At 40.1% G+C, this 22352-nt stretch overlaps 1 protein-coding gene across 1 annotated transcript in view; it reads right to left on the reverse strand.

The window, feature by feature from the left end:
* Positions 1-22352, reverse strand: part of gbe1a (glucan (1,4-alpha-), branching enzyme 1a) — a 248270-nt gene that overhangs the window by 199392 nt on the left and 26526 nt on the right. Inside the window, exons 3-4 of the mRNA XM_051121339.1 lie at positions 12086-12201; positions 1954-2079 (exon numbers count right to left, since the gene is read on the reverse strand). Of these exons, the coding sequence (XP_050977296.1) occupies positions 1954-2079; positions 12086-12201 (242 nt within the window). The remainder of the gene's footprint in view (positions 1-1953; positions 2080-12085; positions 12202-22352) is intronic.

Below are 22352 nucleotides of genomic sequence, written 5' to 3' on the forward strand. Positions count from 1 at the left end.
TTTCTTTTTATTATTGCAGCAATGTAACATGAAATCAGAGTTCTTTGATTTCAAAGAAAGAAAAGTAATAAATAGGTTGCTTTTAGAAGGTGATCTATATTCTAAATAAATCATTAGGTTGCATATTTTTCATGTTGATTAATGATCTTTTACAATTTTACTGTTTTTGTTTTTTTATAAACACTACAAGAAGCTTGTAACTGTGTTGATACAATCTTTTAATATTTGGGGTAATGTGCATGAGTCACACACAGACTTCAACATTCAGCATGTGAATCACAACAATGGTAACAACTCAATTTTATTTATTTTTATTAACTGTATCAGTAACCATTTTATGAGCTTTTTTTTTTTGTTTGTTTTTTGTTGTGCTACTGCTGACACAAGACAGCAAATGAAATTGGCAAATACAAACAACAACAGTAAAGCAAAGCAATTGCATAAGTTATTCATGTCGCAATGCACTCTGGGAGTCAGTGAGTAGCTATTAGGAATGGAGTAATTAGATAAATTAAAAACATCAAGTAAATTCAACTTAAAATGGTTGTTAAAATGACTCTTATATTTAAGTAATGATTACTTCAAGTTTTCCAGTAAACCTTACTTAAATTTTTTAGGGCAACCAGTTTCCTTAAGTTTTTTAAGCAAATTCAACTTAACCAGATTTAGAGTGTTAAACCAGCATCAAAACCTACCTAACCAGCATTCCAGCATCAAAACATACCTACCAGCATATGCTGTTTTTTTCACCAGGGTCTTCAGTTGATAAGAAATTATGTTGCTTGAGGGAAAAAAATTAGGAATTATCTCCATATAGTGGAGTTCAGTGGTGCCTCCAAGTTTAAACTTCTGCGTGAACTGTTTTTTTTCTGGGACAATACGGCCAATACAGTTAGGGTATGTCGAAAAACTTCCACCTCGTTTTCTTCCCCAACTTCAAAATCGTCCTACATCGCTGCAGAAGTACCAACCCAGTGTTTACAAAGTGAACATGCAAAGAAGATCAAACACCCCTTACAAAAAAAGGTAAAATGGCGATGTAGGCCGATTTTGACGTTGAAGAAGAAAACGACACAGGAGTTTTTCAACCTACCCTAACTGTAAGGAACATAATTTCTTTACGACTGAAGAAAGAAAGACATGAACATCATGGATGATAAGGGGGTGAGTAAATTATCTGTACATTTTTGTTCTGAAAGTGAACTTCCCCTTTAATCTTCTAAGAAAAGTTCAAGATAAAGGATTCATGTGTGTGTGGTAGAACTAGAAGCTCTTGGTTCTTGGAAGCAGCTATCAGTCGAGGATGACTGGTGTGATGTATAATTCTCCATTGACCCTCTGCAGGGCAAAACCTGTCTGTAATAGGTTAAACCATGCCAGAGTCCATAACTCAAACCCTTCTCTCTGACAGCTCAGAAAGTATCTGCCTGAACCCATAACACTGGAAACCTCTGAGAGTATGTGCTTGTGTATGATAAACAAACAGCAATAGAAGAACTGGGTTCATGTGTGTGAAGTACCAAGAAAGACACCTGTCTGGAAATACGTTGTTGAGTTAAAAACCTGTTTATCACATTTTGTGTTTGTTATGTCTGGTTCTCAAAGAGACCAGACATAACAAACACAAAGGTGAGGGTAAAATGGGAAAAATGGGTTTCTCACACTTCTTTTCAGTGCTGTAACATTCTAGTAATTGAGATACAAAAAAACCCTCACAACCAAAAGCTTTCTTCCACAGATTTTTTTGACTATGAATTTCAAACAGATGATGAAACAGCGAATTCGAGTCTTCAATTTCGAGTATTACATTTCATGTCTTTCATATTTTACTGTTTGACTAGCCGCAAAACAAGATTTTCTGTTGACTCCACAACTAAAGTGTCTTGAGTAACTGCTCAGAATAATTGTATTGTATGTATTCCAATGCATTTCTACTCAACTGTGTATACTCACTTGGTATGGTTGTGGAGGGTCCCAGTAAGTCCAATCATATGTGACAGAATCCAGTGTTTTTGTGACATATTTGGCCCAGGGAGAGATCCGAAACAGATATTCACTTGTTTTAGTCAGGACCACCAACTGTAGACAAAAAAACGACAAATGTGACATCTTGAAACAAATTCTAATTTTGATTTGCAAAGCAGAAGCATACATATACATGCGTTACCAGTCAAAAGTTTTGGAACAGTAAGATTTTTAATGTTTTTAAAGAAGTCTCTCTCACCAAGCATGCATTTATTTGATCCAAAGTACAGCAAAAACAGTAAGCTTTTGAACTATTTTGACTATTTAAAATAACTGTTTGAATATATTTTAAAATGTAATTTATTCCTGTGATCAAAGCTAAATTTTCAGCATCCAGTCTTCGGTGTCGCATGATCCTTCAGAAATCATTCTGTTTATACACAAACATATATGTTTTAAATGTTTGAATGCTGTATATTACGCACAATCCATTTTTCAGGCAATTCCGTTGGGGTTCCTGTGTGCTGCAAGTTGTTGCCATGGTTTACAAGCACCATTTATTAAAAAAGGAAATATTGAGAGCTTTTCATCTAGATTCTAAAAACAGCTCTTTGTCATAACCATACCAAATTTGATTAATATTATGACAAAATCCCTTCCCTCTCCAGTGCTCTTTTCCAAACCCACCTCTTTTCATAAGCCTACCTGATTCACGCAAACACACACACACACAAACACCAGGTGGACAGGTGTTTGGTGATGAGAGCTGACAGAGGGGAGGAGAAGAGCAGAAGAAAACAAAGCACTTTAAGAAGGTCCATCATTGCTTGCAATCTCTCGGGGGGCAGCTTGGAGATTGTCACAGATCGATAGCCGCTCTGGAGAGACATTGGGGCGGGACGAAACATCCTTAAACCGCTCTGCTCGGCTTTGCACAGACTATTACCAAGCTAAGAACATACCATCGCTTTACTGACAGCAGAAATAACACTGTGACTTTGAGAAAGAATGACGGAGAAAGATAGAGAGAGAGAGGACTTGGAGAGTGACTTAGAGTGTGACTGTGAAAAGCAAGAGGAATAGAGTTCACCAGTAGAGTTCCGGAAGAAAAAAATGTCATTAATGTCATTATTATCTAAGGCAAATAGACTTTTAGTACATTCTCAGAAAAAATGGAGAGAATATCTTTTCAAAGGAAACGCTTTTTTGTATCTTATTTACCCCATTATTACTTTAAAAAGTACTATTTTCTAAAACTGTAGGGATGCACCAACATTAACAATTGTGTAACAATAAAATGTTATGGATATTAAAATTCTATACTATTTAATCTAAATACATTCAATTAGTTTATTAATTATAGTAAATTTTATAAACTAGAGTCATTTTAAATGCTACAAGTGAATTTATGCATCACATTGAGAGACTTAAAATGCAAAAGTAATCTGCTCAATTAAAAACATGCACGATTAAATTTATAAGATCTGGGTATATATATATCCAATATTGTGCAATAATGCAATATTGAACAGTGATAGCTCATCAATGATAGCTCATTGCCTAAAACTTTTTTTCAAGATGGAAGACCAACTAGACCTGAATAAATCATCTTGGCAAGGCTGGAATGCAAGGTAAACCAGATGTAACCAGCTAAGACCAGCATCCACCTAAGGCTGGCTCATTCATTTATTTTTTTATTTTTTATTTTTTTCAAACCAAGTTCTACAATCAAATGGAGACAGTTTATTCTGTAACAAATAATTTTCTAAAATGCATATAGAAAAAATAGGGTAAATATACTGTATTTCTGGGACCAAAGTTAATGAAGAAAGGTATTACCATTTTTTTATGGGGGCAGTCGTGGCCTAATGGTTAGAGAGTCGGACTTGTAACCCAAAGGTCACAAGATTGTGTCTTGGTACCGGCAGGGATTGCAGGTGGGGGGAGTGAATACCACGATTGAGGTGAGACCCTTGAGCAAGGCACTGAACCCCCAACTGCTCCCCGGCGCCACAGCAATGACTGCCCACTGCTCCGGGTGTGTGTTCACGGTTTGTGTGCAGTTGGATGGGTTAAATGCAGATACTGGGCCATGTCACGTCCTTTCCTTTTTCTTTTCCTTTCCTTTTTTTTAAAGGAAATTCTGGACGACAGCCACCTGATATACAGTATATTGTGCATCCCTAATTTTTAGCCTATTCAGCAGCTTAGCATAAAAAAAACATATTTACTTCAGTACACTATTTTCACACACTAACTGGAAAACCAGTTAGACACAAAAAAAAGGCCTTTTTGGCTAAGCTGGAATACAAGCTAAACCAGATGAAACCAGCTAAGACCAGCATCCACTTAAGGCTGGTTTTTATGTTCTACAATCAAGTGGAGTTCATTTATTCTATAACAAATAATTTCTAAAATGCATACAGAAAAAACAGGGCAAATATATTATACTTATATTAGACAACAACCACCTGATATACAGTATATTGTGCATCCCTAATTTTAAGCCTGTTCGGCAGCTTAGAAAAATATATATAAATATTTACTTCAGTACACTTCTTTTCACACAGTGAAAAAACTGATAGCTCAACCATTTCCATTAGTACACATTCTGCTGAAAAGAAATGGGTGATCAACTTGGCTAAAACAGCTAAAAACAGCTTGGTCAAGCTGGAAGACGAGTTAGACCTGAATAAACAATCATTATCAAAACAACTGAAACTCAGTGAACCTCACTGAAACAATTTCCATTAAAAGAAGTGAACCAAACCATGACAGCTCATCAGTTTCCATTACACACTCTGCTGAAAAGAAAAAGGTAATGAACTTGGCTAAAACAGCTAAAAACAGCTTGTTCAAACTGGGAGAACTACTAGGGCTGAATAAACCATTTTGGCTAGGGTGGAATGCAGGATAAATCAGACGAAACCAGCAAAGACCAGCATCCACCTAAGGCTGGGAGTGAATGTCCAGCGCTCTCTCCACCCTCAATACCACGACTGAGGTGAGACCCTTGAGCAAGGCACCAAACCCCCAACTGCTCCCCGGGCGTCACAGCAATGGCTGCCCACTGCTCCGGATATGTTCACGGTGCATGTTTGTTCACTGCTGTGTGCACTTGGATGGGTTAAATGCAGATACTTGGCCATATGGCACATCCTTTCTTTTTTCTTTTCCGTTCCCTTTTTTTTAAAGGAAATTCTGGACTACAACCACCTGATATACCACATAATATTGTGCATCCCTAATTTTTAGCCTATTCAGCAGCTTAGCCTAAAAAAAAATAAAATAAATAAAACATTTATTTTTAGCCTCAGTGAACCTCAGTGAAACAATTACCATTGAAAGGAGTGAACCAAACCATGACAGCTCATCAATTTCCATTTCACACTCTGCTGAAAATAAAAAGGTAATGCACTTGGCTAAAACAGCTAAAAGCAACTTGTTCAAGCTGGAAGACCAGTTAGACCTAAAAAGCCTTTTGGCTAAGCTGGAATACAAGCTAAACCAGATGAAACCAGCTAAGACCAGCATCCACCTAAGGCTGTTTTTTATGTTCTACAATCAAATGGGGTTAATTTATTCTATAACAAATAATTTTCTAAAGTGCATACAGAAAAAACAGGGCAAATATATTGTACTTTTGGGGCCAAAGTTTTCGGAAAAAAAAAAAAAACAAAAAAACTGTTTTAAAAGGAAATTCTGGACGACAACCACCTGATATACAGTATATTGTGCATCCCTAATTTTTAGCCTATTCGGCAACTTAAAAAATATATATATAAAAATATTTACCTCAGTACACAGTCAAAAAACTGATAGCTCAACCTTTTCCATTAGTACACACTCTGCTAAACAGAAATGGGTGATGAACTTGGCTAAAACAGCTAAAAACAGCTTGGTCAAGCTGGAAGACGAGTTAGACCTCAATAAACAATCATCATCAAAACAACTGAAACTCCGTGAACCTCAGTGAAACAATTACCATTGAAAGAAGTGAACTGAACAATGACAGCTCATCAATTTCCATTACACACTCTGCTGAAAAGAAAAAGGTAATGAACTTGGCCAAGACAGATAAAAAAACTGCTTGTTCAAGCTGTAAAATCTACTAGGACTGAATAAACTGAATAAACCATTTTGGCTAGGGTGGAATACAAGATAAACCAGATGAAACCAGCAAACACCTAAGGCTGGTTTATTTATTTATTTATTTATTTATTTTGTTCCAAACCAAATTCTACAATCCAGTGGAGCCAGTTTATTCTGTAGCAAATATTTTTCTAAAAGGCATCTAGAAAAACAGGGTAAACATACTGTACTTTTGGGACCAGAGTTACTGAAAAAAATATTACCACTTTTAAAGGAAATTCTGGACAACAACCACCTGATATACAGCATATTGTGCATCTCTATTTTTAGCCTATTCAGCAACTTAGCATTTAAAAAACATATTTACTTCAATACACTACTTTCACACACTCAGTGAAACAATCACCATTGGGAGAAGTGAACTGAACCATGACAGCTCATCAATTTCCATTTCACACTCTCCTGAAAAGAAAGAGGCAATGAACTTGGCTAAAACAACTAAAAACAGCTTGTTCAAGCTGGGAGATCTACTAGGACTGAATAAACCATTTTGGCTAGGGTGGAATACACGACAAATCAGATGAAACCAGCAAAGACCAGCATTCACCTAAGGCTGGTTTTTTAAATTATTTATTTTTTGTTCCAAACCAAGTTCTACAATCCAATGGAGCCAGTTTATTCTGTAACAAATACTTTTCTAAAAGGCATCTAAAAAAAAAAAAAAAAAGGGTAAATATACTATACTTCCGGGCCAAAAAACGGTATTACCGTTGAGTTTTATACAGAGAAACACTCTTGCCGTTGTGTTGTGTGGCAGATACATTTCTCAGTCGCATTTCTCAGAGTGAGCCAGGCAGGACCATTTATGGATTAGCATGAGTTTAATTTAGAGTGAACGAACAATCTCGTCTGCATTTAGCGCAAGAGTAAAGTTCACCTAGGCACTTTTCATCTTCAAAGTGACATCAGACCTTTAATTATATTTCATTCTTACCAAAGCGTCCTCTCTCTGATCTGTCATAACACTCTCCGCCTGAGTCCAGCCTCAAATCTCACATGACAATCAATAAGTAAAGAAGCAGAAGTGTTAATAGGGCTCCTGAGTAAACATCTGGAAATTTCTGTGTGTCGACGGAGAGATATGGAGGATTTAAGTCGCTTAGGTTTTTTCACTTCATGCACACACACACACACACACACACAGACAGATGCTATATCTCTTCCCACACACTTTGAGCAAGAAGAAACCCCTAGAAAACTCTCCTTTCTCCTCACTTCCTTCAGACTCCAGTTAACAGTGTTTTGATTTCCCTTGAGACGACGACTATACCCCTGAACCAGCTGTCTGGAGTCACTGAGGTATCTCTCAACAAACAGAAGCACAACAAAAAGAATGTACCCACACAGAGAATTAAACATGGCCTTGCAGGAGAGCTTGCTTGGAGATCTCTGAGCCACACGGGGATCTGTATTGATCACCTTCGGCTGCTAAAAGTCTTTGAGCATCCAGTGTTCCCGGTGTTTTTAAAATGCAATATCACTACACAGGGTACTGAAATATTCATGCCTGAATAAATGAGGTTCGGGCTTGTTGGTCCCGGCGATTAAAAAAAAAAAAAAAGCTGAGTTGATTTTAACTAACGCTTACAGCAGGTTTCAGGCACCCAGCAGAAGGCTGTGTGTGGGAAATGCATTAGGCAACATTGATTAAGGGGACGATGAAAGGAAATCTCATGAAACATTGAGGAGTTCATGCAATAAAATAATATTATTAATAATTTTTTTAATAAAAAAAAAAAAAAAAAAAAAAAAAAAATCACAAAATCATGTAGCGCTAAAACCCCATTGTAGCGATCTCCATGTAAAACTAATTGTGCAGACCAAACCGTCATAGAGACTTGAAACTTGAAGGGATTTTAGTACTCACACCAATCAACAAAGTGACCAAGTCTTGCCCCAGTCGGCCTGAGGGGGGCACTACAATGATCAAAAGTATGAAATCACTCACAACTCCTAAACAGTCAGTCGCAGACTCAAGTGTTTTATGTTGTTAGAATCCTTGTCCACAAAATGCATGCCTCAGATTTGATCGTGAGTCTGGCAAAATTTTCAGGTATTTTGGCTTTTTTGCAAAACCTACTTTTGTAAACTAGTCCTAGGTTTTCGCTCGATTGAAACCAGACCAGTGCAAAAAGATTCTCTGGAGAGAGAATATCAGTAATTATAAAAAAAGGCCACTTTTAGTAAAATGCCTATAACTTCTGAACGGAATGAGATATCTTTGTTAAACTCAGAACACTTCTAGAAGAGCTCATTCTGAGGTTGAAGGACAAAAATTGTGGAGCTTTACCAATTGGTGGCCCTTTAAGAGGGGAAAAACACATAAAAATGTCTATACCTAAGCAAGCTTTTGTCCCATCAATATGAAAATCGCTGTGCATAGTCTTGGTCCAAAGTACCACAAGTGTCTATAAGGACATATGCATATCTCAAAAAAAAAAAAACATGACTGCCTTTGGCGGATAAATTTTGAGCACCTATTAGACAAGGTTAACATAGGCTGATCAAAATGAAACTTGGTGGGCCTGTTTGACTCATGCCCCCAAAGGTCTGTGAGAAATTTGAAATAAATCCGCCACTGGTAGCCTTGTGATTAGTGTACCAACATACAGCGCAACTGTGCTCACGGCGACCCGATTCCTGTCTCAAGGTCCTTTGCCGATCCTGCCCCCCCTCCACTATTCTGTCTCATTAAGGGCATAAAAAGCCCTTAAAAATATATTTAAAATAAATAAATGCATAATCTTACTGACCCCAAACTTTTGAACTGTAGTGTAGACTAATAAACAAAATGGAAATAAAACAGTAGTATGGTGTAAAATATGAAACAAATATGAATGGCTATGATTATTTTAGAATTACTTTCCATGTTCAGTCAAAATGAGTTGTTCATGCTCTCTGCTCAAAAGCAGCTGATTATTTTTTTATAAAAAGGTTAGAGTAGAGGCCAATACACACAGATTACACACCTCCAGCATGCCTGAAGGAGTATTCGAGGTAGGGGAGAAAAAACACGGACCTGGTGAGAATGAGAAAGAATTACCGGAGTGAGAGAGATGCAATTTAATCACAGCCTACAGGATATTCAGAAAGAAGGAAGGGCAAGAGAGAGAAAAGTGCACTCCTGGCTGAAGTTCAGCTGCCCCAGTTTCCATATGTTAAACCTGGCCACTCACCCCCCCATTAAAATCTCTCCCTGGATCCCCTCTGCAGGTTTAAAGAAGCTGTGTATGACAGCCAATTACCTTATAGAAACCTCCATACAGACCCAGGACTCCATCTGTCCACCTAACACCCAGTGAAAAAGAGAAAATTCAGCCACTGACCGCTTTTATGGACATAAATGGAGTTCCCTTCCGCTCTCGCTCACTCGCTCCAAGACACACTCACTCAACTCTCGTTTTCTCTGCTCAATAATGGCCATACAGTACCTCAACACTTTAATTTTAGCCTAAATAAATAAAAAAAACTGAAAAGGACACAAAATCCCAGTACATTTACCCTAGTCAGAAGGAGGAAATTGCAGGAAGCGGGACTTGCAGCAGTAACATGAAAATCACCCTTAAAGTAAATGATTTATGGCATGAGTTCATGAGCAAACATCTCAGGGTTAAATTAAAGAGATGGAAGTGAGTTTCAGTGTGCAGCCTTCTCCCATATGTGCTAGTACAGTTTTCAGTTTAAACGAATGAAAATATGGGTAGAGTAAAGAATACAAATTAAGCATGAAGGACAATTATGTCAATTTCAAAAAGACAGTTGAAAAAGCGGATCTTAAGACAGAACACTACAGGCAAAACCATTATTTTTTCATGCACTGGACAATTTTGAGTTTTTGCTTACAAAACACGTCTTCTTTCAGACTAGTAAAAAGAACACATCCAAAATACACATTTAGGCATTTATTTTATTATACTTTGTTTCTGTAGATGTGAATTACATTACGTAGATTTAAAGAATTTTCTCAGAATACCCCCCCCATTTCAGTAGGACTTTCGTACACCAATACGAAATTTTCATTACATTTCATTCCTAATTTTTTAAACCCTAACAGTATTTTCTGATTTATGAAGTAATAAAAAAACATATCTAAAATCCCTTTATTAAAAATCTTCAACTTTAATTTTTCAGCAAAATGAAAAAAAAAAAAAAAAAATTGAACCTGGGTTTATCCAATGCTCAGATTTCTATGCTGGAAATTTATGCAAATTAGTGCAAATTTAATCAAATTATGCCTAATGCATATTTAAAGATAATATTATAAAAATGAATGAATGAATGAAAACATCTTCATTTAGTGTCTTACCTTTAATAGGGATGTTACAATATTCAAATTCTGGCTGATTAATTCTGAATTATATGAATAATTTTAAATGCTACAAGTAACATTTAGGCATCATATCATTATAATGTAAATTATAAAAATGGATACTCATTTTGAGATAAATATTTAAGCTATTAAATTATTTTTAAAAATGTAAAAAAGGAAAAAAAAAAATATTACCAATATTAAAATATTGGTTGGAAGTGTTGGTGAAAGATATCAACCAATACTGCTAAATTTAGATAAATAAATAATAAATAAATAAATAAATAAACAAACACATTACCAGTCTTTGAATGTTTCTTAAAGACGTCTCTTCTGCTCACCAAGCCTGCATTTATTTGATCCAAAGTACAGCATAAATAAATACATAAATAAACATTTTTAAAATATTTTTGCTATTTAAAATAACTGTTTTCTATTTAAATATATTTTAAAATGTAATTTATTTCTGTGATTTCAAAGCTGAATTTTTAGCGTCATTACTTCAGTCACATGATCCTTTAGAAATCATTCTAATATTCTGATTTGCTGCCCAAAACATTTATTATTATGTTGAAAACAGCTGAGTATAATTTTTTCTGATGTATAGGAAATCCAGAAGAACAGCATTATAGAAATATAAATTTTTGTAACATTTTAAATGTCTTTATAATCACTTTTGATCAATTTAAAGCATCCTTGCTAATAAAAAATATTAATTTCTATGATTTCTCTAATCATGTGACACTGAAGACCGGAGAAATTAATATTAATTATGAGCTTTGATTACAGGAATAAATTAAATTTGAAAACATATTTAAATAAAAAGCGTTTTTTAAGCGTTATTTTATTTTATTTATTTTGCTGTATTTTGTATTGAATAAATGCAGGCTTGGTTTAAAAAACATTTTTAAAAAATCTTACGGTTCAAAAACTTTTGACTGGTAGTGTATTTAAAAAAAATCTAATTTCAACAGATAATGGATATGGTACTGTTACAGTATATTGTGCAACCTTAGCTAAGAGACTAACTAGTGCAACTAAAATAATTGTCTTCAAAACACCCCCCAGGCACATGTTACAAAAGGGCGGGAAGTGAAAATGAACTGTGGTTGATCTGAGCTCAGCTGTAGCAGCACTAATGTGATCCGATGAACCTCCGGTGTCCGGCGGAGTCAGGGTGCTTCAAAACCCATAACATGGCACTGCGGCTAACTGTGCTGGACATGTGTACCCCCGCCAACTCTGGCAAACGGGAACTTGTTGGGCACTCAATGTCCCCATCTGCTCCCTCTTCCCATCAACCCCAGATTAACCCTAAGAGCCAAGTCAAGCAGCTTTGCCCCACAAATGCCACCCAGACCTGCCAATGACCAACGGTCTTCTGGGACAGAGAGAGCCAAGATCCCGTTCTGCTTTAGCAGAGCAGCTAACAGCTCCTAATCGGGTTGAAGAGACACACAACCCTTCACTAATCCAAATCATACCACACAAGTTGTGAAGATGAAAACTGCAGCTCACAGAACAGATTTCAAATTCCAATATCCAGCCAATATCATATGAGCTGCACTTCAGATGTTTATATTGATATAAATCACACTAAATAATACAAATATAACAAGCAGGGCATAATAAAACAAAATGCTGTGATGAATTTAGTACCTTGAGTTGGGTCAGGTGCTTGATGACAGGAGATTTGTCCGCTTTTGGAGAGAGGTATAGTTCCCATTTCCCATATTCTTTCTGCGTGAAAGGGTGAGACAGCTTTTCCCAGGAATCTGAAGGAAAGCATATTGAATTATTAAAAGATGCTTGCCTATTTCTGACCTATATACAGACACATATACATATATACATATACATCAGTGGTGTGCTCTAAATGAGGAGGTAAAGTCCTCAAAGTTTTTTTATTTTTTTTTTTATTTATTAATTAAATGTAAATTAATGTGCCAGTCACATTTTCTTGGTTAAATAAACATTAAGTACACTATAAGAAAAAAATATATAAATTTATATTTTTGCATTAAAAATGTAATCAATAGTCTATTTAGTCTATTTAACCAAGTCTCATCAAATGTTTTTTTAAAGCATTTTACATTTATTCCAAAATAATAACTTAATGCAGTAACAATTTAAGCGATAAATGTATTTGTGCACTTATGTTCAGCTATTCTTTTTGATAGTTTTACTAAATACTTTATTTGAATTTTTTGGATCATCAGTCATCAAAGCTCTGTAAATATTGGTCACAGACATGGAAATTTACTTTCAATTTCACCAAGCTGATTACTCCCACAAATCATGTTTTCATGTCATTTTAGTCTTATTTTGATGTAATAGTGGTTATATCTAAGTGTGTGATTTGTTTACTATTTTTTTTTAAATTAGCCTTATATTAATGCCATTATATTGTTCATTCAGACTGATTTGTGAATGGGGAACTCACACAAACACAAGAGACGGGATTTATCGCATGAACCAATCACAGCCAATCATAACTAGAGATGCACAATTTGCAATTTTCTTGGCTAATTCCGATTTTTCAGTAAGTGTGACCTGCCGATACAGATTTTTGCAGACTCAGATTTTCTTTCTAAGAACTTTAATTCATAGTGTATAAAAACAAAAATCTATACTTTACAAAAAAATTACTTATATAATAAAAAGTTAATAAACATCACAATTTCCCTGATCGGGACTAAGTTATGAGTTGCTGTATATAACAAAATATGTCATTTCTAACTATGTTTAGAAATGACATATTTTATTTTATTTATTTTTATTTATTTTTGTTATTTTTACCCCTATCCTTATTAAATGTGACATCAAATTCTTACATTGAGTCAATTAATTTGATTAGAATACTAAGAAGCTATAGATTTGTTACCATTCAAATTAAATCACTATCAACAAACTCCATTTTTATCTAACACTCTTTCCAGTACAGAGCAAACAGAAGCTGCAACTGAAGTGGCATTAGATGCATTTACACAGACTGCTGAAGATGAGGTGCCATAAATGCATTTAGACCACAAAATTGCAAATGCATAAATAATTTTACAAGATTAAGGTTTTAAATATTTAAACATAAAAATAAGAAATGTTGGGGAAATGCTGTGATAGTTTAAATATGAAAACTAGATGGCAGATGACTGTTTTAATAAGTGTGTCATTTAGTCTTTCGTTCAAACGATTCGTTCAAATGGCTCATACATTCAGATATGAGGCAAGTGAATGTGTTTATGGGTTACTGAATCATTGACTCACTTGATTCATTCAAAAACGTGGATTCATACAGTAATGAAACACCGCTGTGTTGCTCGGAGACATACAACAGTTCTGCTGTGGCTTTGATTGAAAGTATTTTCGTCAGCGAAATTGAGCAAAAACAGTCAATACTGTGTCTAAAATATTCTGGGAGAACGTACTGTGGACAAATGAGACAAAAGTAAAGGGTAAAGGACATCATGTCACTCTTTACAGAAAAAGAAATGACGCCTTCAAAGGAAAGAACACAGTCCCTACAGTCAAACATGACCCGAAACACACTTCAAAAAGCACTCAGAAATAGTTACAAACAAAGTGCTGGAGAGTTCTGAAATGGCCAACAATGAGTCCAGATCTGAATCCCATAGAACACCTGTCGAGAGATCTCGAAACAGCAGTTTGGAGAAGCCAACCTTCAAATCAGAATGCATTTTCAAATGAAAGCACATTTTTTGGGTTCTGTGTGGAATTGTATCAGATTTGACTTTTCTTCTGTTTTTTTTTTTTTTTTTGTTCCAATGCAAATAAAAAAAATAAAAATAAAATAAACATGTGAGTACCAAAACATTTGCAACTGCAACAATTTTCTGATAGAAGGGTTGCATTTTCTGACAGAATTGCAAGTGTGCCAATATTTTTGGCCATGACTGTATCTATCCTTACAAGTACAATTTTGGCTGTATTATATGTGTCCCCTTCAAAAATTGCTCTTGAGCAATTTAATGTTTATTGTCCCCCCCCCTACTGTTAGATGAAATTTACGCCCTTTTATCCAATCATATTGCGACTGAGGTATTGCCTCCTCTCACGTGACTTTTCCTCATTTATTCTCAATTACCCTTCCCACAAAAATTACCTCCTCAAAGTGATTGCTAGTCTTTGTTTGACTGCTCTTACATACTTCATTTCCAAAACATTTTAGGGAAACTCACAGCACCTCTACCCAGAAATAGGCTTCTTTTTCAAAATGAGGATTTCATGCACTCATCTACATCTTGGATGGCCTAAACTTTCAGTAAGTTTTTATTTTTGGGTGAACTATTCCTTATTCCTTTAAGAATAGCTTTCACTGCTTAGAAAAAACAAAAATATTTCAGTGCAGGATTTCAGATTCTGTCAAAACCGGCTAAGAATCTGCATACTTTTGCAAGGCACAGTATATTTACATGGCCCTTAAAACCAGCTCCATTCATCCATGGCTTTAACAGCTGAATAAATGCGGAGGCAGAGAGTAGTGAAAATGCGGAGCACCGTACAGCTGACTTCACCGTTCATTCAGTTTCTAGGAAAAAGCCGCGCAAGACTGTGTGACCCCCTCTCAAAGCCCAGAAAAAAAGCCTCTGATTTGTTGTGGATAATTTCTGTCGTTCTGCCCTGTACGGCTCTGTGTATCTCTTTTCACATTACATACTCTAATGGAGAGCAGAAAGCGAATATAAATAAATAAATCAATAAAAGACCAGTGCCAGTGCAATATGCCTACCCACCTGCAGCCCCCCGACACAGATCAAGACCGGCTCCCCCAGACCCAAATTTCCCTCTCTCCCTCTCTTTCAAACCTCTCATTCCCACTGTGAAATTGAAACCATATAATATGAGCCATGTCAAAATGCAATCTCACGCCAAATTGGAAGTTGGGATTTCCTATGACACCGCCTCTGGCTCTCAGAGAGAGATAATTACAAAAAGGCAGAGGGATAAATAGAAAAGAGAAGGATGTGATATAGGTGGGGGATGGTCAGGGAGGAGAGGGGCCGCTGGTCATACGGATATAAGTAGTGTCACAGTGAGAGGAGAGACAACATTTTGCTGCGCTCTAGAATTCTAGTAAACAGCTTCTTTCCCCAGTGGGAACAATGTGCCCTTTTCACCCGACAGTATGGATTCACTAACTCCATGAAAGGTGTGTACGCGTCAATAGCAAACACACACACATACAGTACACACTCCATGTACTCCATGATGGAGTACATCTGAACTATGTGTGTGTGTTTCCTAAAGCAGATTTCTCAGTGCACATATGTATTTACTGACCAAAGTAAATACATTTTTTAAAACCATAACCATGGTACTGCCATGGTATTCTTTGAAGGACCTTGCAGTATCATATAAATACAATGGTATTCCTTTATAATACCACAATACCTCCATAGACTTTTTTTTAGGGGAATGAATATGTAAATATGTGAATATTGAGAACGAGACAGGAATGAGCATTTGTGACAGAGTTAAGCTTAATTCAAAATTTTAAATGAAAAATACAGTCAAACTGTGAGACATAAGTTCAGTTACAGTATGAGAAGTAAAGTCCATTTGTGATCCATTTATAAAGCCATTTATGATATGAAGTCACAATTATGACTAATCAAGTCACTGCTGTGAGGAAAATGGTTGCAATTGCAAGAAATAAAGTTGTAATTGCAAGATAAAAAGTTGTAATTGTGGGATATAAAGCCACATTTATAGAAATATGAAAAAAAGTAATAAAAAAAGTCTCAATTAAATGTTAATTACAAAATTAATTAAAAAAATACAGTACAGTCACAATTTTGAGATAAAAGGCAGAATTAAAATAGAAACTCGCAATTATAAGAAATTAAGCTGGAATTGTATAATATAATTGTACAGTATAAAGTGGAGTTATTAATTAGATAAATTATAAATGTCTTTTTAAAATCACATTTTATTATGAGAAATATCAGAAATATCTTTATTAATTTCTTTTGTTTTATGGAATTTAATTGTACAATATAAAATAGAGTTATTAATTAGAAAAATTATGACTGATAATTAGAGCTTTTTTTGAAAATCACATTTTATTATGAGAAATTAATTCTAATGTGAGATGTTGTCACGAGCGCGGTCTCTGTGGCTCCCCCTGTCCCGCACCAGCGGGAACCTTCACCGGAGTTTTAACTCCATTACCCATAATCCCGTGCCTGGGGCTCGCCACTTCCGGTTCCGGGTCTCTCAGTTCACTTCCCCTCCGGCGGCCATTTTAGCGTGCCGCGCCGGCACGTCCGTTGCGAAGTTTTGTTCGGTTATGCCTGCAATCCTGAGCGTTTTCTTATCGGACTGCCTTTCTGTTATCGACTGGACTGTTAACGTTGTGTGTGAACCTCTGCTGCCTGCCTTTTGTCGACCCTCGCTATTCCCCCGGATTATTGTGTTTGCTCGCTGCCGGCCCCGACCTCTTGCACGGACTTTGACTATCCCTCTGCTCTTGCCTTCACCACAACTGTCTGCCGTTGATAATTTACGCCTGTTTACTCTGCTGGATTTAATAAAACTGTTGCAAATGGATCCAACGTCTCCCGATTCATCCGTAACCGCGTCACAGAAAACTTCGCCACCTACGGATCCAGCGACAGTTTCACGGATCGCGTCGGAAATGTCAGCTCAAGCTACGATGCTGACCCAGCACCAGCAACAACTGGATCGTTTGTCTGCCTTGACCGAACAGCTGGTTCAGGCTATCCAGGGCATGCGGGTTGCTGCCCCATCCGTCGCATCTCCTCCACCTGCTCAACTCCCAGCAGCCCAGCCCGTCACCGCCAGCCCCCGACTCGCCTTCCCGGAGAAATTTGATGGCACGGCTGCTAAATGTAAGGGTTTTCTACTTCAATGCACCCTGTTTGTCAACCAGCAGCCGAACCTGTACGCCACGGACGAGAGCAAGATTGCGTTTGTGTGTTCTCTCCTCACCGGCAAGGCGTTGGAGTGGGCGACCGCGGTCTGGGACCTGGGTCAATCCACCTACCCCACTTTCGCCACTTTTCTCCAGAGTTTTAAGGAGGTGTTTCAGCCAAGTCCAGAGAGCAGCGAGGCTGGAGAGCAGATCGTCACACTGCGGCAGGGCCGCCGCACCGCCGCTGACTACGCTCTGGACTTCCGTACACTGGCGGCCCAAAGTGGATGGAACGATGGTCCCCTCAAGCTCCATTACCGCAGGGGACTAAATTCGGATCTACAGGTGGAGCTGGCCTGCCGGGGACGAAGGCCTAACCCTCAATCAGTACATTGATCTGTCCATTCGGATCGACAACGTGATGCGCTCACGCAAACCCAGCCGGCTCTTCACCGCCCGTTTCAGACTCAGCCTTCAACCGCATCCAACCCCGAACCCATGCAGCTGGGGACCACCAAGCTCACCGTCGAGGAGAGGGAGCGGCGGATTCGTAACAATCTCTGCTTATACTGCGGACAAGCGGGACACATTCGGGCCTCCTGTCCTACCCGACCTCCACGACCTCCCACCTCGGTGAGTGAGAACAGACCTTGTTTGAATCGTTGTGAGATTCCTGTTTTACTCATTTCTGACGGCAGATCTATCAAGACTACCGCTCTAATTGACTCTGGTGCTGCCGGCAACTTCATTGATAAGGATTTTGTGAGATCTAACCAACTGCCCACTCTCTCATGTGTTTCTCCTGTGTCAGTGGCCGCCCTCGACGGGAGACCACTAGGATCCGGCCGCATCGATCACACAACTCACGATCTCACCCTCCGCCTTGAACCCGACCATCAAGAGACCATCCGGTTCTTCATCATCTCCTCACCACAGTCACCAATCATCCTGGGCTTCCCATGGCTGAACCGTCACGAACCAACCATCTCCTGGGCTGGAGGTATTATCACTCACTGGTCACCCCACTGCCAGCAGAACTGCACTCCTCCAGCTCCTAAGGCACCGCCCTGTGCTGACACGCCTCTTCACAACAGCACCATACCCATGGAGTACCATGACCTGCTCGAGGCCTTCAGTACGGTCAGGGCCTCGGAGTTACCTCCCCACAGACCAGGAGACTGCGCCATCGAACTCGTACCAGGGGCCGTACCTCCACGTGGCCGCGTCTTCCCACTCTCTCAACCAGAGTCTGCGGCTATGGAGAAATACATCAAGGAGGAGCTCGCTAAGGGGTTCATCCAGCCCTCCACCTCACCCGCTTCTGCAGGATTCTTCTTCGTCAAGAAGAAAGATGGAGGTCTACGACCCTGCATAGACTATCGTGCACTCAATGAAGTAACCATCAAGTACCGGTACCCTCTCCCGCTCGTTCCTCCGGCCCTGGAACAGTTACGTTCGGCCAGGTTTTACACCAAACTGGACCTCCGCTCAGCCTACAACCTAATACGTATACGTGAGGGGGACGAGTGGAAGACAGCTTTCTCAACCACATCTGGACACTATGAGTACCGGGTTATGCCCTTCGGCCTGGCCAACAGTCCGTCCTATTTCCAGGCGTTTGTTAACGATGTTTTCCGGGACATGCTGGACCGTTGGGTTATCGTCTACATCGACGATATCCTCATCTTCTCAAGCTCCTACTCCGAACACGTCCAACACGTCAGGGCAGTCCTCCAGCGTCTCATCCAGCACAAATTGTTCGCCAAGGAGGAGAAGTGCCAGTTCCATCAAGAAAGCATTGCCTTCCTGGGTTATGTCATCAGCCCCGAGGGCGTCGCCATGGACGATGCTAAGGTGAGGGCGGTGCGTGACTGGCCCCGTCCCAAGACCCTCAAAGAACTCCAGCGGTTCTTGGGGTTTTCCAACTTCTACCGCCGATTTATCCGCAGTTTCAGCACGGTAGCCGCTCCACTCACGTCCATGGTTAAGAGGGGCGACACTCGCCTCACCTGGTCACCCGACGCCATCCACGCCTACCACGAGCTCCGTCGCCGCTTTACTACAGCCCCGGTGTTACGGCACCCTGACCCACAACTACCCTTCCTCGTGGAGGTCGACGCCTCCAGCACCGGAGTAGGCGCCGTCCTATCTCAACGTCAGGGTCAGCCACCCAAGACTTTCCCGTGCGCTTTCTTCTCCCATAAGCTCAGTCCGGCCGAGAGGAATTATGACGTGGGCAATCGAGAGCTGCTCGCCATCAAGCTCGCCCTGGAAGAATGGCGGCACTGGTTAGAAGGAGCACGGCATCCTTTCATCATCTTAACCGACCACAAGAATCTGGAGTATCTTCGTACTGCCAAGGTCCTCAATCACCGACAGGCCAGATGGGCGCTCTTCTTCACCCGGTTTCGCTTCGAAATCAACTACCGCCCGGGTTCTCAAAATCAGAAGGCCGACGCCCTCTCACGCATTCACGAACCCGACCACGCCTCCCATCCTCCAGAAACCATCCTACCTGCCTCAGTTATCGTTGCACCCGTCACCTGGGATATTATGACCGAGATCACAGAGGCCCAGGTACAGGACCCTCCTCCCACTGAATGTCCCCAGAACCTCACCTATGTTCCAGTGATCCTCCGCCCACGAGTCCTCTCCGAGGTTCACTCCACCCCTAGCTCCGGTCACCCCGGGATTGAGGCCACCATTCACTTCCTCCGCAACCGTTTCTGGTGGCCCACTCTCCGCTCTGATACCACCGCCTATGTAAAGAACTGCGTCATCTGCAACACCTCCAAGACTCCCCGACAGCTGCCCGCCGGCCTACTCCAGCCACTACCTATTCCCAAGCGCCCCTGGTCGCACATAGCGGTGGACTTTGTCACGGACCTTCCCCCGTCCCAGGGCCACACTACCATCCTGACTGTGGTGGACAGGTTCTCCAAGGGCTGTCGCTTCATCCCCCTCCCGAAGCTTCCCTCCGCCATGGAAACAGCCGAAGCACTCTGTAGCTCTGTATTCAGGTTTTATGGTCTCCCGGAGGACATCGTATCAGACCGCGGCCCACAGTTTACCTCACGTTTGTGGTCCAGCTTCTTCCACCTTCTGGGCGTAAACATCAGCCTCACGTCAGGATACCACCCGGAGGCCAATGGACAAGTGGAAAGGTTGAACCAGGAGTTGACCCGCTTCCTGCGCTCCTATTGTCAAGAACATCAGAAGGACTGGAGCCGGTTCCTCCTCTGGGCTGAATACGCCCAAAACTCCATCCTTAAACCCTCTACTAACCTGACTCCCTTTCAGTGCATTCTAGGCTTCCAACCCCCGCTGTTCCCTTGGTCGGGGGAGCCTTCTGATCTACCGGCGGTCAACTCCTGGTTTCAGCAGAGCGAGGCAACCTGGAACCGGGCCCATGTGCATCTTCAGAGGGCGGTTCGCCGCAACCAGACCCAGGCCGATCGCCACCGCCGTCCCAATCCCCCCTACGAGCCCGGACAATGGGTTTGGCTCTCGACCCGGAATCTGCGCCTTCATCTGCCCTGCAAGAAACTAAGCCCCAGGTACGTGGGTCCATTTAAGATAATTCGTCAGATTACTCCTGTATCATTCAGATTAGAGTTGCCTTCAGAATACCGTATCTCACCCACTTTCCATGTCTCCCTGTTGAAGCCCGCTGGTCGCCCAGGAGGGGCGGAGATCCTAGACGAGACCGTCGCACAGAGACCTGCCCCCCTGATCATCGATGGCGAGGAGGCCTACCGAGTCAATACCATCCTGGACTCCCGACGCCGGAACGGACGCCTACAATACTTGGTCGACTGGGAGGACTATGGCCCCGAGGAGCGGTCCTGGGTGCCCGCTGAGGACATCCTGGATCCTTCCCTCACCACAGAGTTCCACTCTACTCACCCAGATCGGCCAGCCCCCCGTGGAAGGGGAAGGCCCCGGCGTCGGTTGCCTCCTCGCGCCAGGAGACGCTCGCAGGGGGGGGGCTCTGTCACGAGCGCGGTCTCTGTGGCTCCCCTGTCCCGCACCAGCGGGAACCTTCACCGGAGTTTTAACTCCATTACCCATAATCCCGTGCCTGGGGCTCGCCACTTCCGGTTCCGGGTCTCTCAGTTCACTTCCCCTCCGGCGGCCATTTTAGCGTGCCGCGCCGGCACGTCCGTTGCGAAGTTTTGTTCGGTTATGCCTGCAATCCTGAGCGTTTTCTTATCGGACTGCCTTTCTGTTATCGACTGGACTGTTAACGTTGTGTGTGAACCTCTGCTGCCTGCCTTTTGTCGACCCTCGCTATTCCCCCGGATTATTGTGTTTGCTCGCTGCCGGCCCCGACCTCTTGCACGGACTTTGACTATCCCTCTGCTCTTGCCTTCACCACAACTGTCTGCCGTTGATAATTTACGCCTGTTTACTCTGCTGGATTTAATAAAACTGTTGCAAATGGATCCAACGTCTCCCGATTCATCCGTAACCGCGTCACAGATGTGAAGTCAGAAATATCTTTATTAATTTGTTTTGTTTTAGTCATGGAATATAGTTGTACAATATAACGTGGAATTAATAATTAGATAAATTATGAGACTGATAATTAGATTTTTTTAATCACATTTTATTAAGAGAAGTAAATTCTAATATGAGATGCAAATTCAGAAATATCTTTATAATTTTTTTTTTTTTTTTTTTTTTTCAGTGATGGAATATAATAACACAATATAAAGTGGAATTATTAATCAGATAATTTATGAGACTGATAATTCAATTTTTGAATCACATTTTATTATGAGAAATACAGTCTAATGTGAGATGTGAATTCACAATTATCTTCACTAAATTGTTTTGTTTCAGTAACGAAGTATAACTGTACAATATAAAGTTTAATTATTAATTAGATAGATTATGAGACTGATAGTTTTTTTTTTTTACTTTTTATTATGAGAAATAAAATCTAATGTGAGATGCTAAGTCAGAAATATCTTTATTGATTTGTTTTATTTCAGTGATGGGATATTGTACAATATGAAGTGGAATTATTAA

Source organism: Labeo rohita, chromosome 10, assembly GCF_022985175.1.
Source record: "Labeo rohita strain BAU-BD-2019 chromosome 10, IGBB_LRoh.1.0, whole genome shotgun sequence".
Classification (NCBI taxonomy): domain Eukaryota; kingdom Metazoa; phylum Chordata; class Actinopteri; order Cypriniformes; family Cyprinidae; genus Labeo; species Labeo rohita.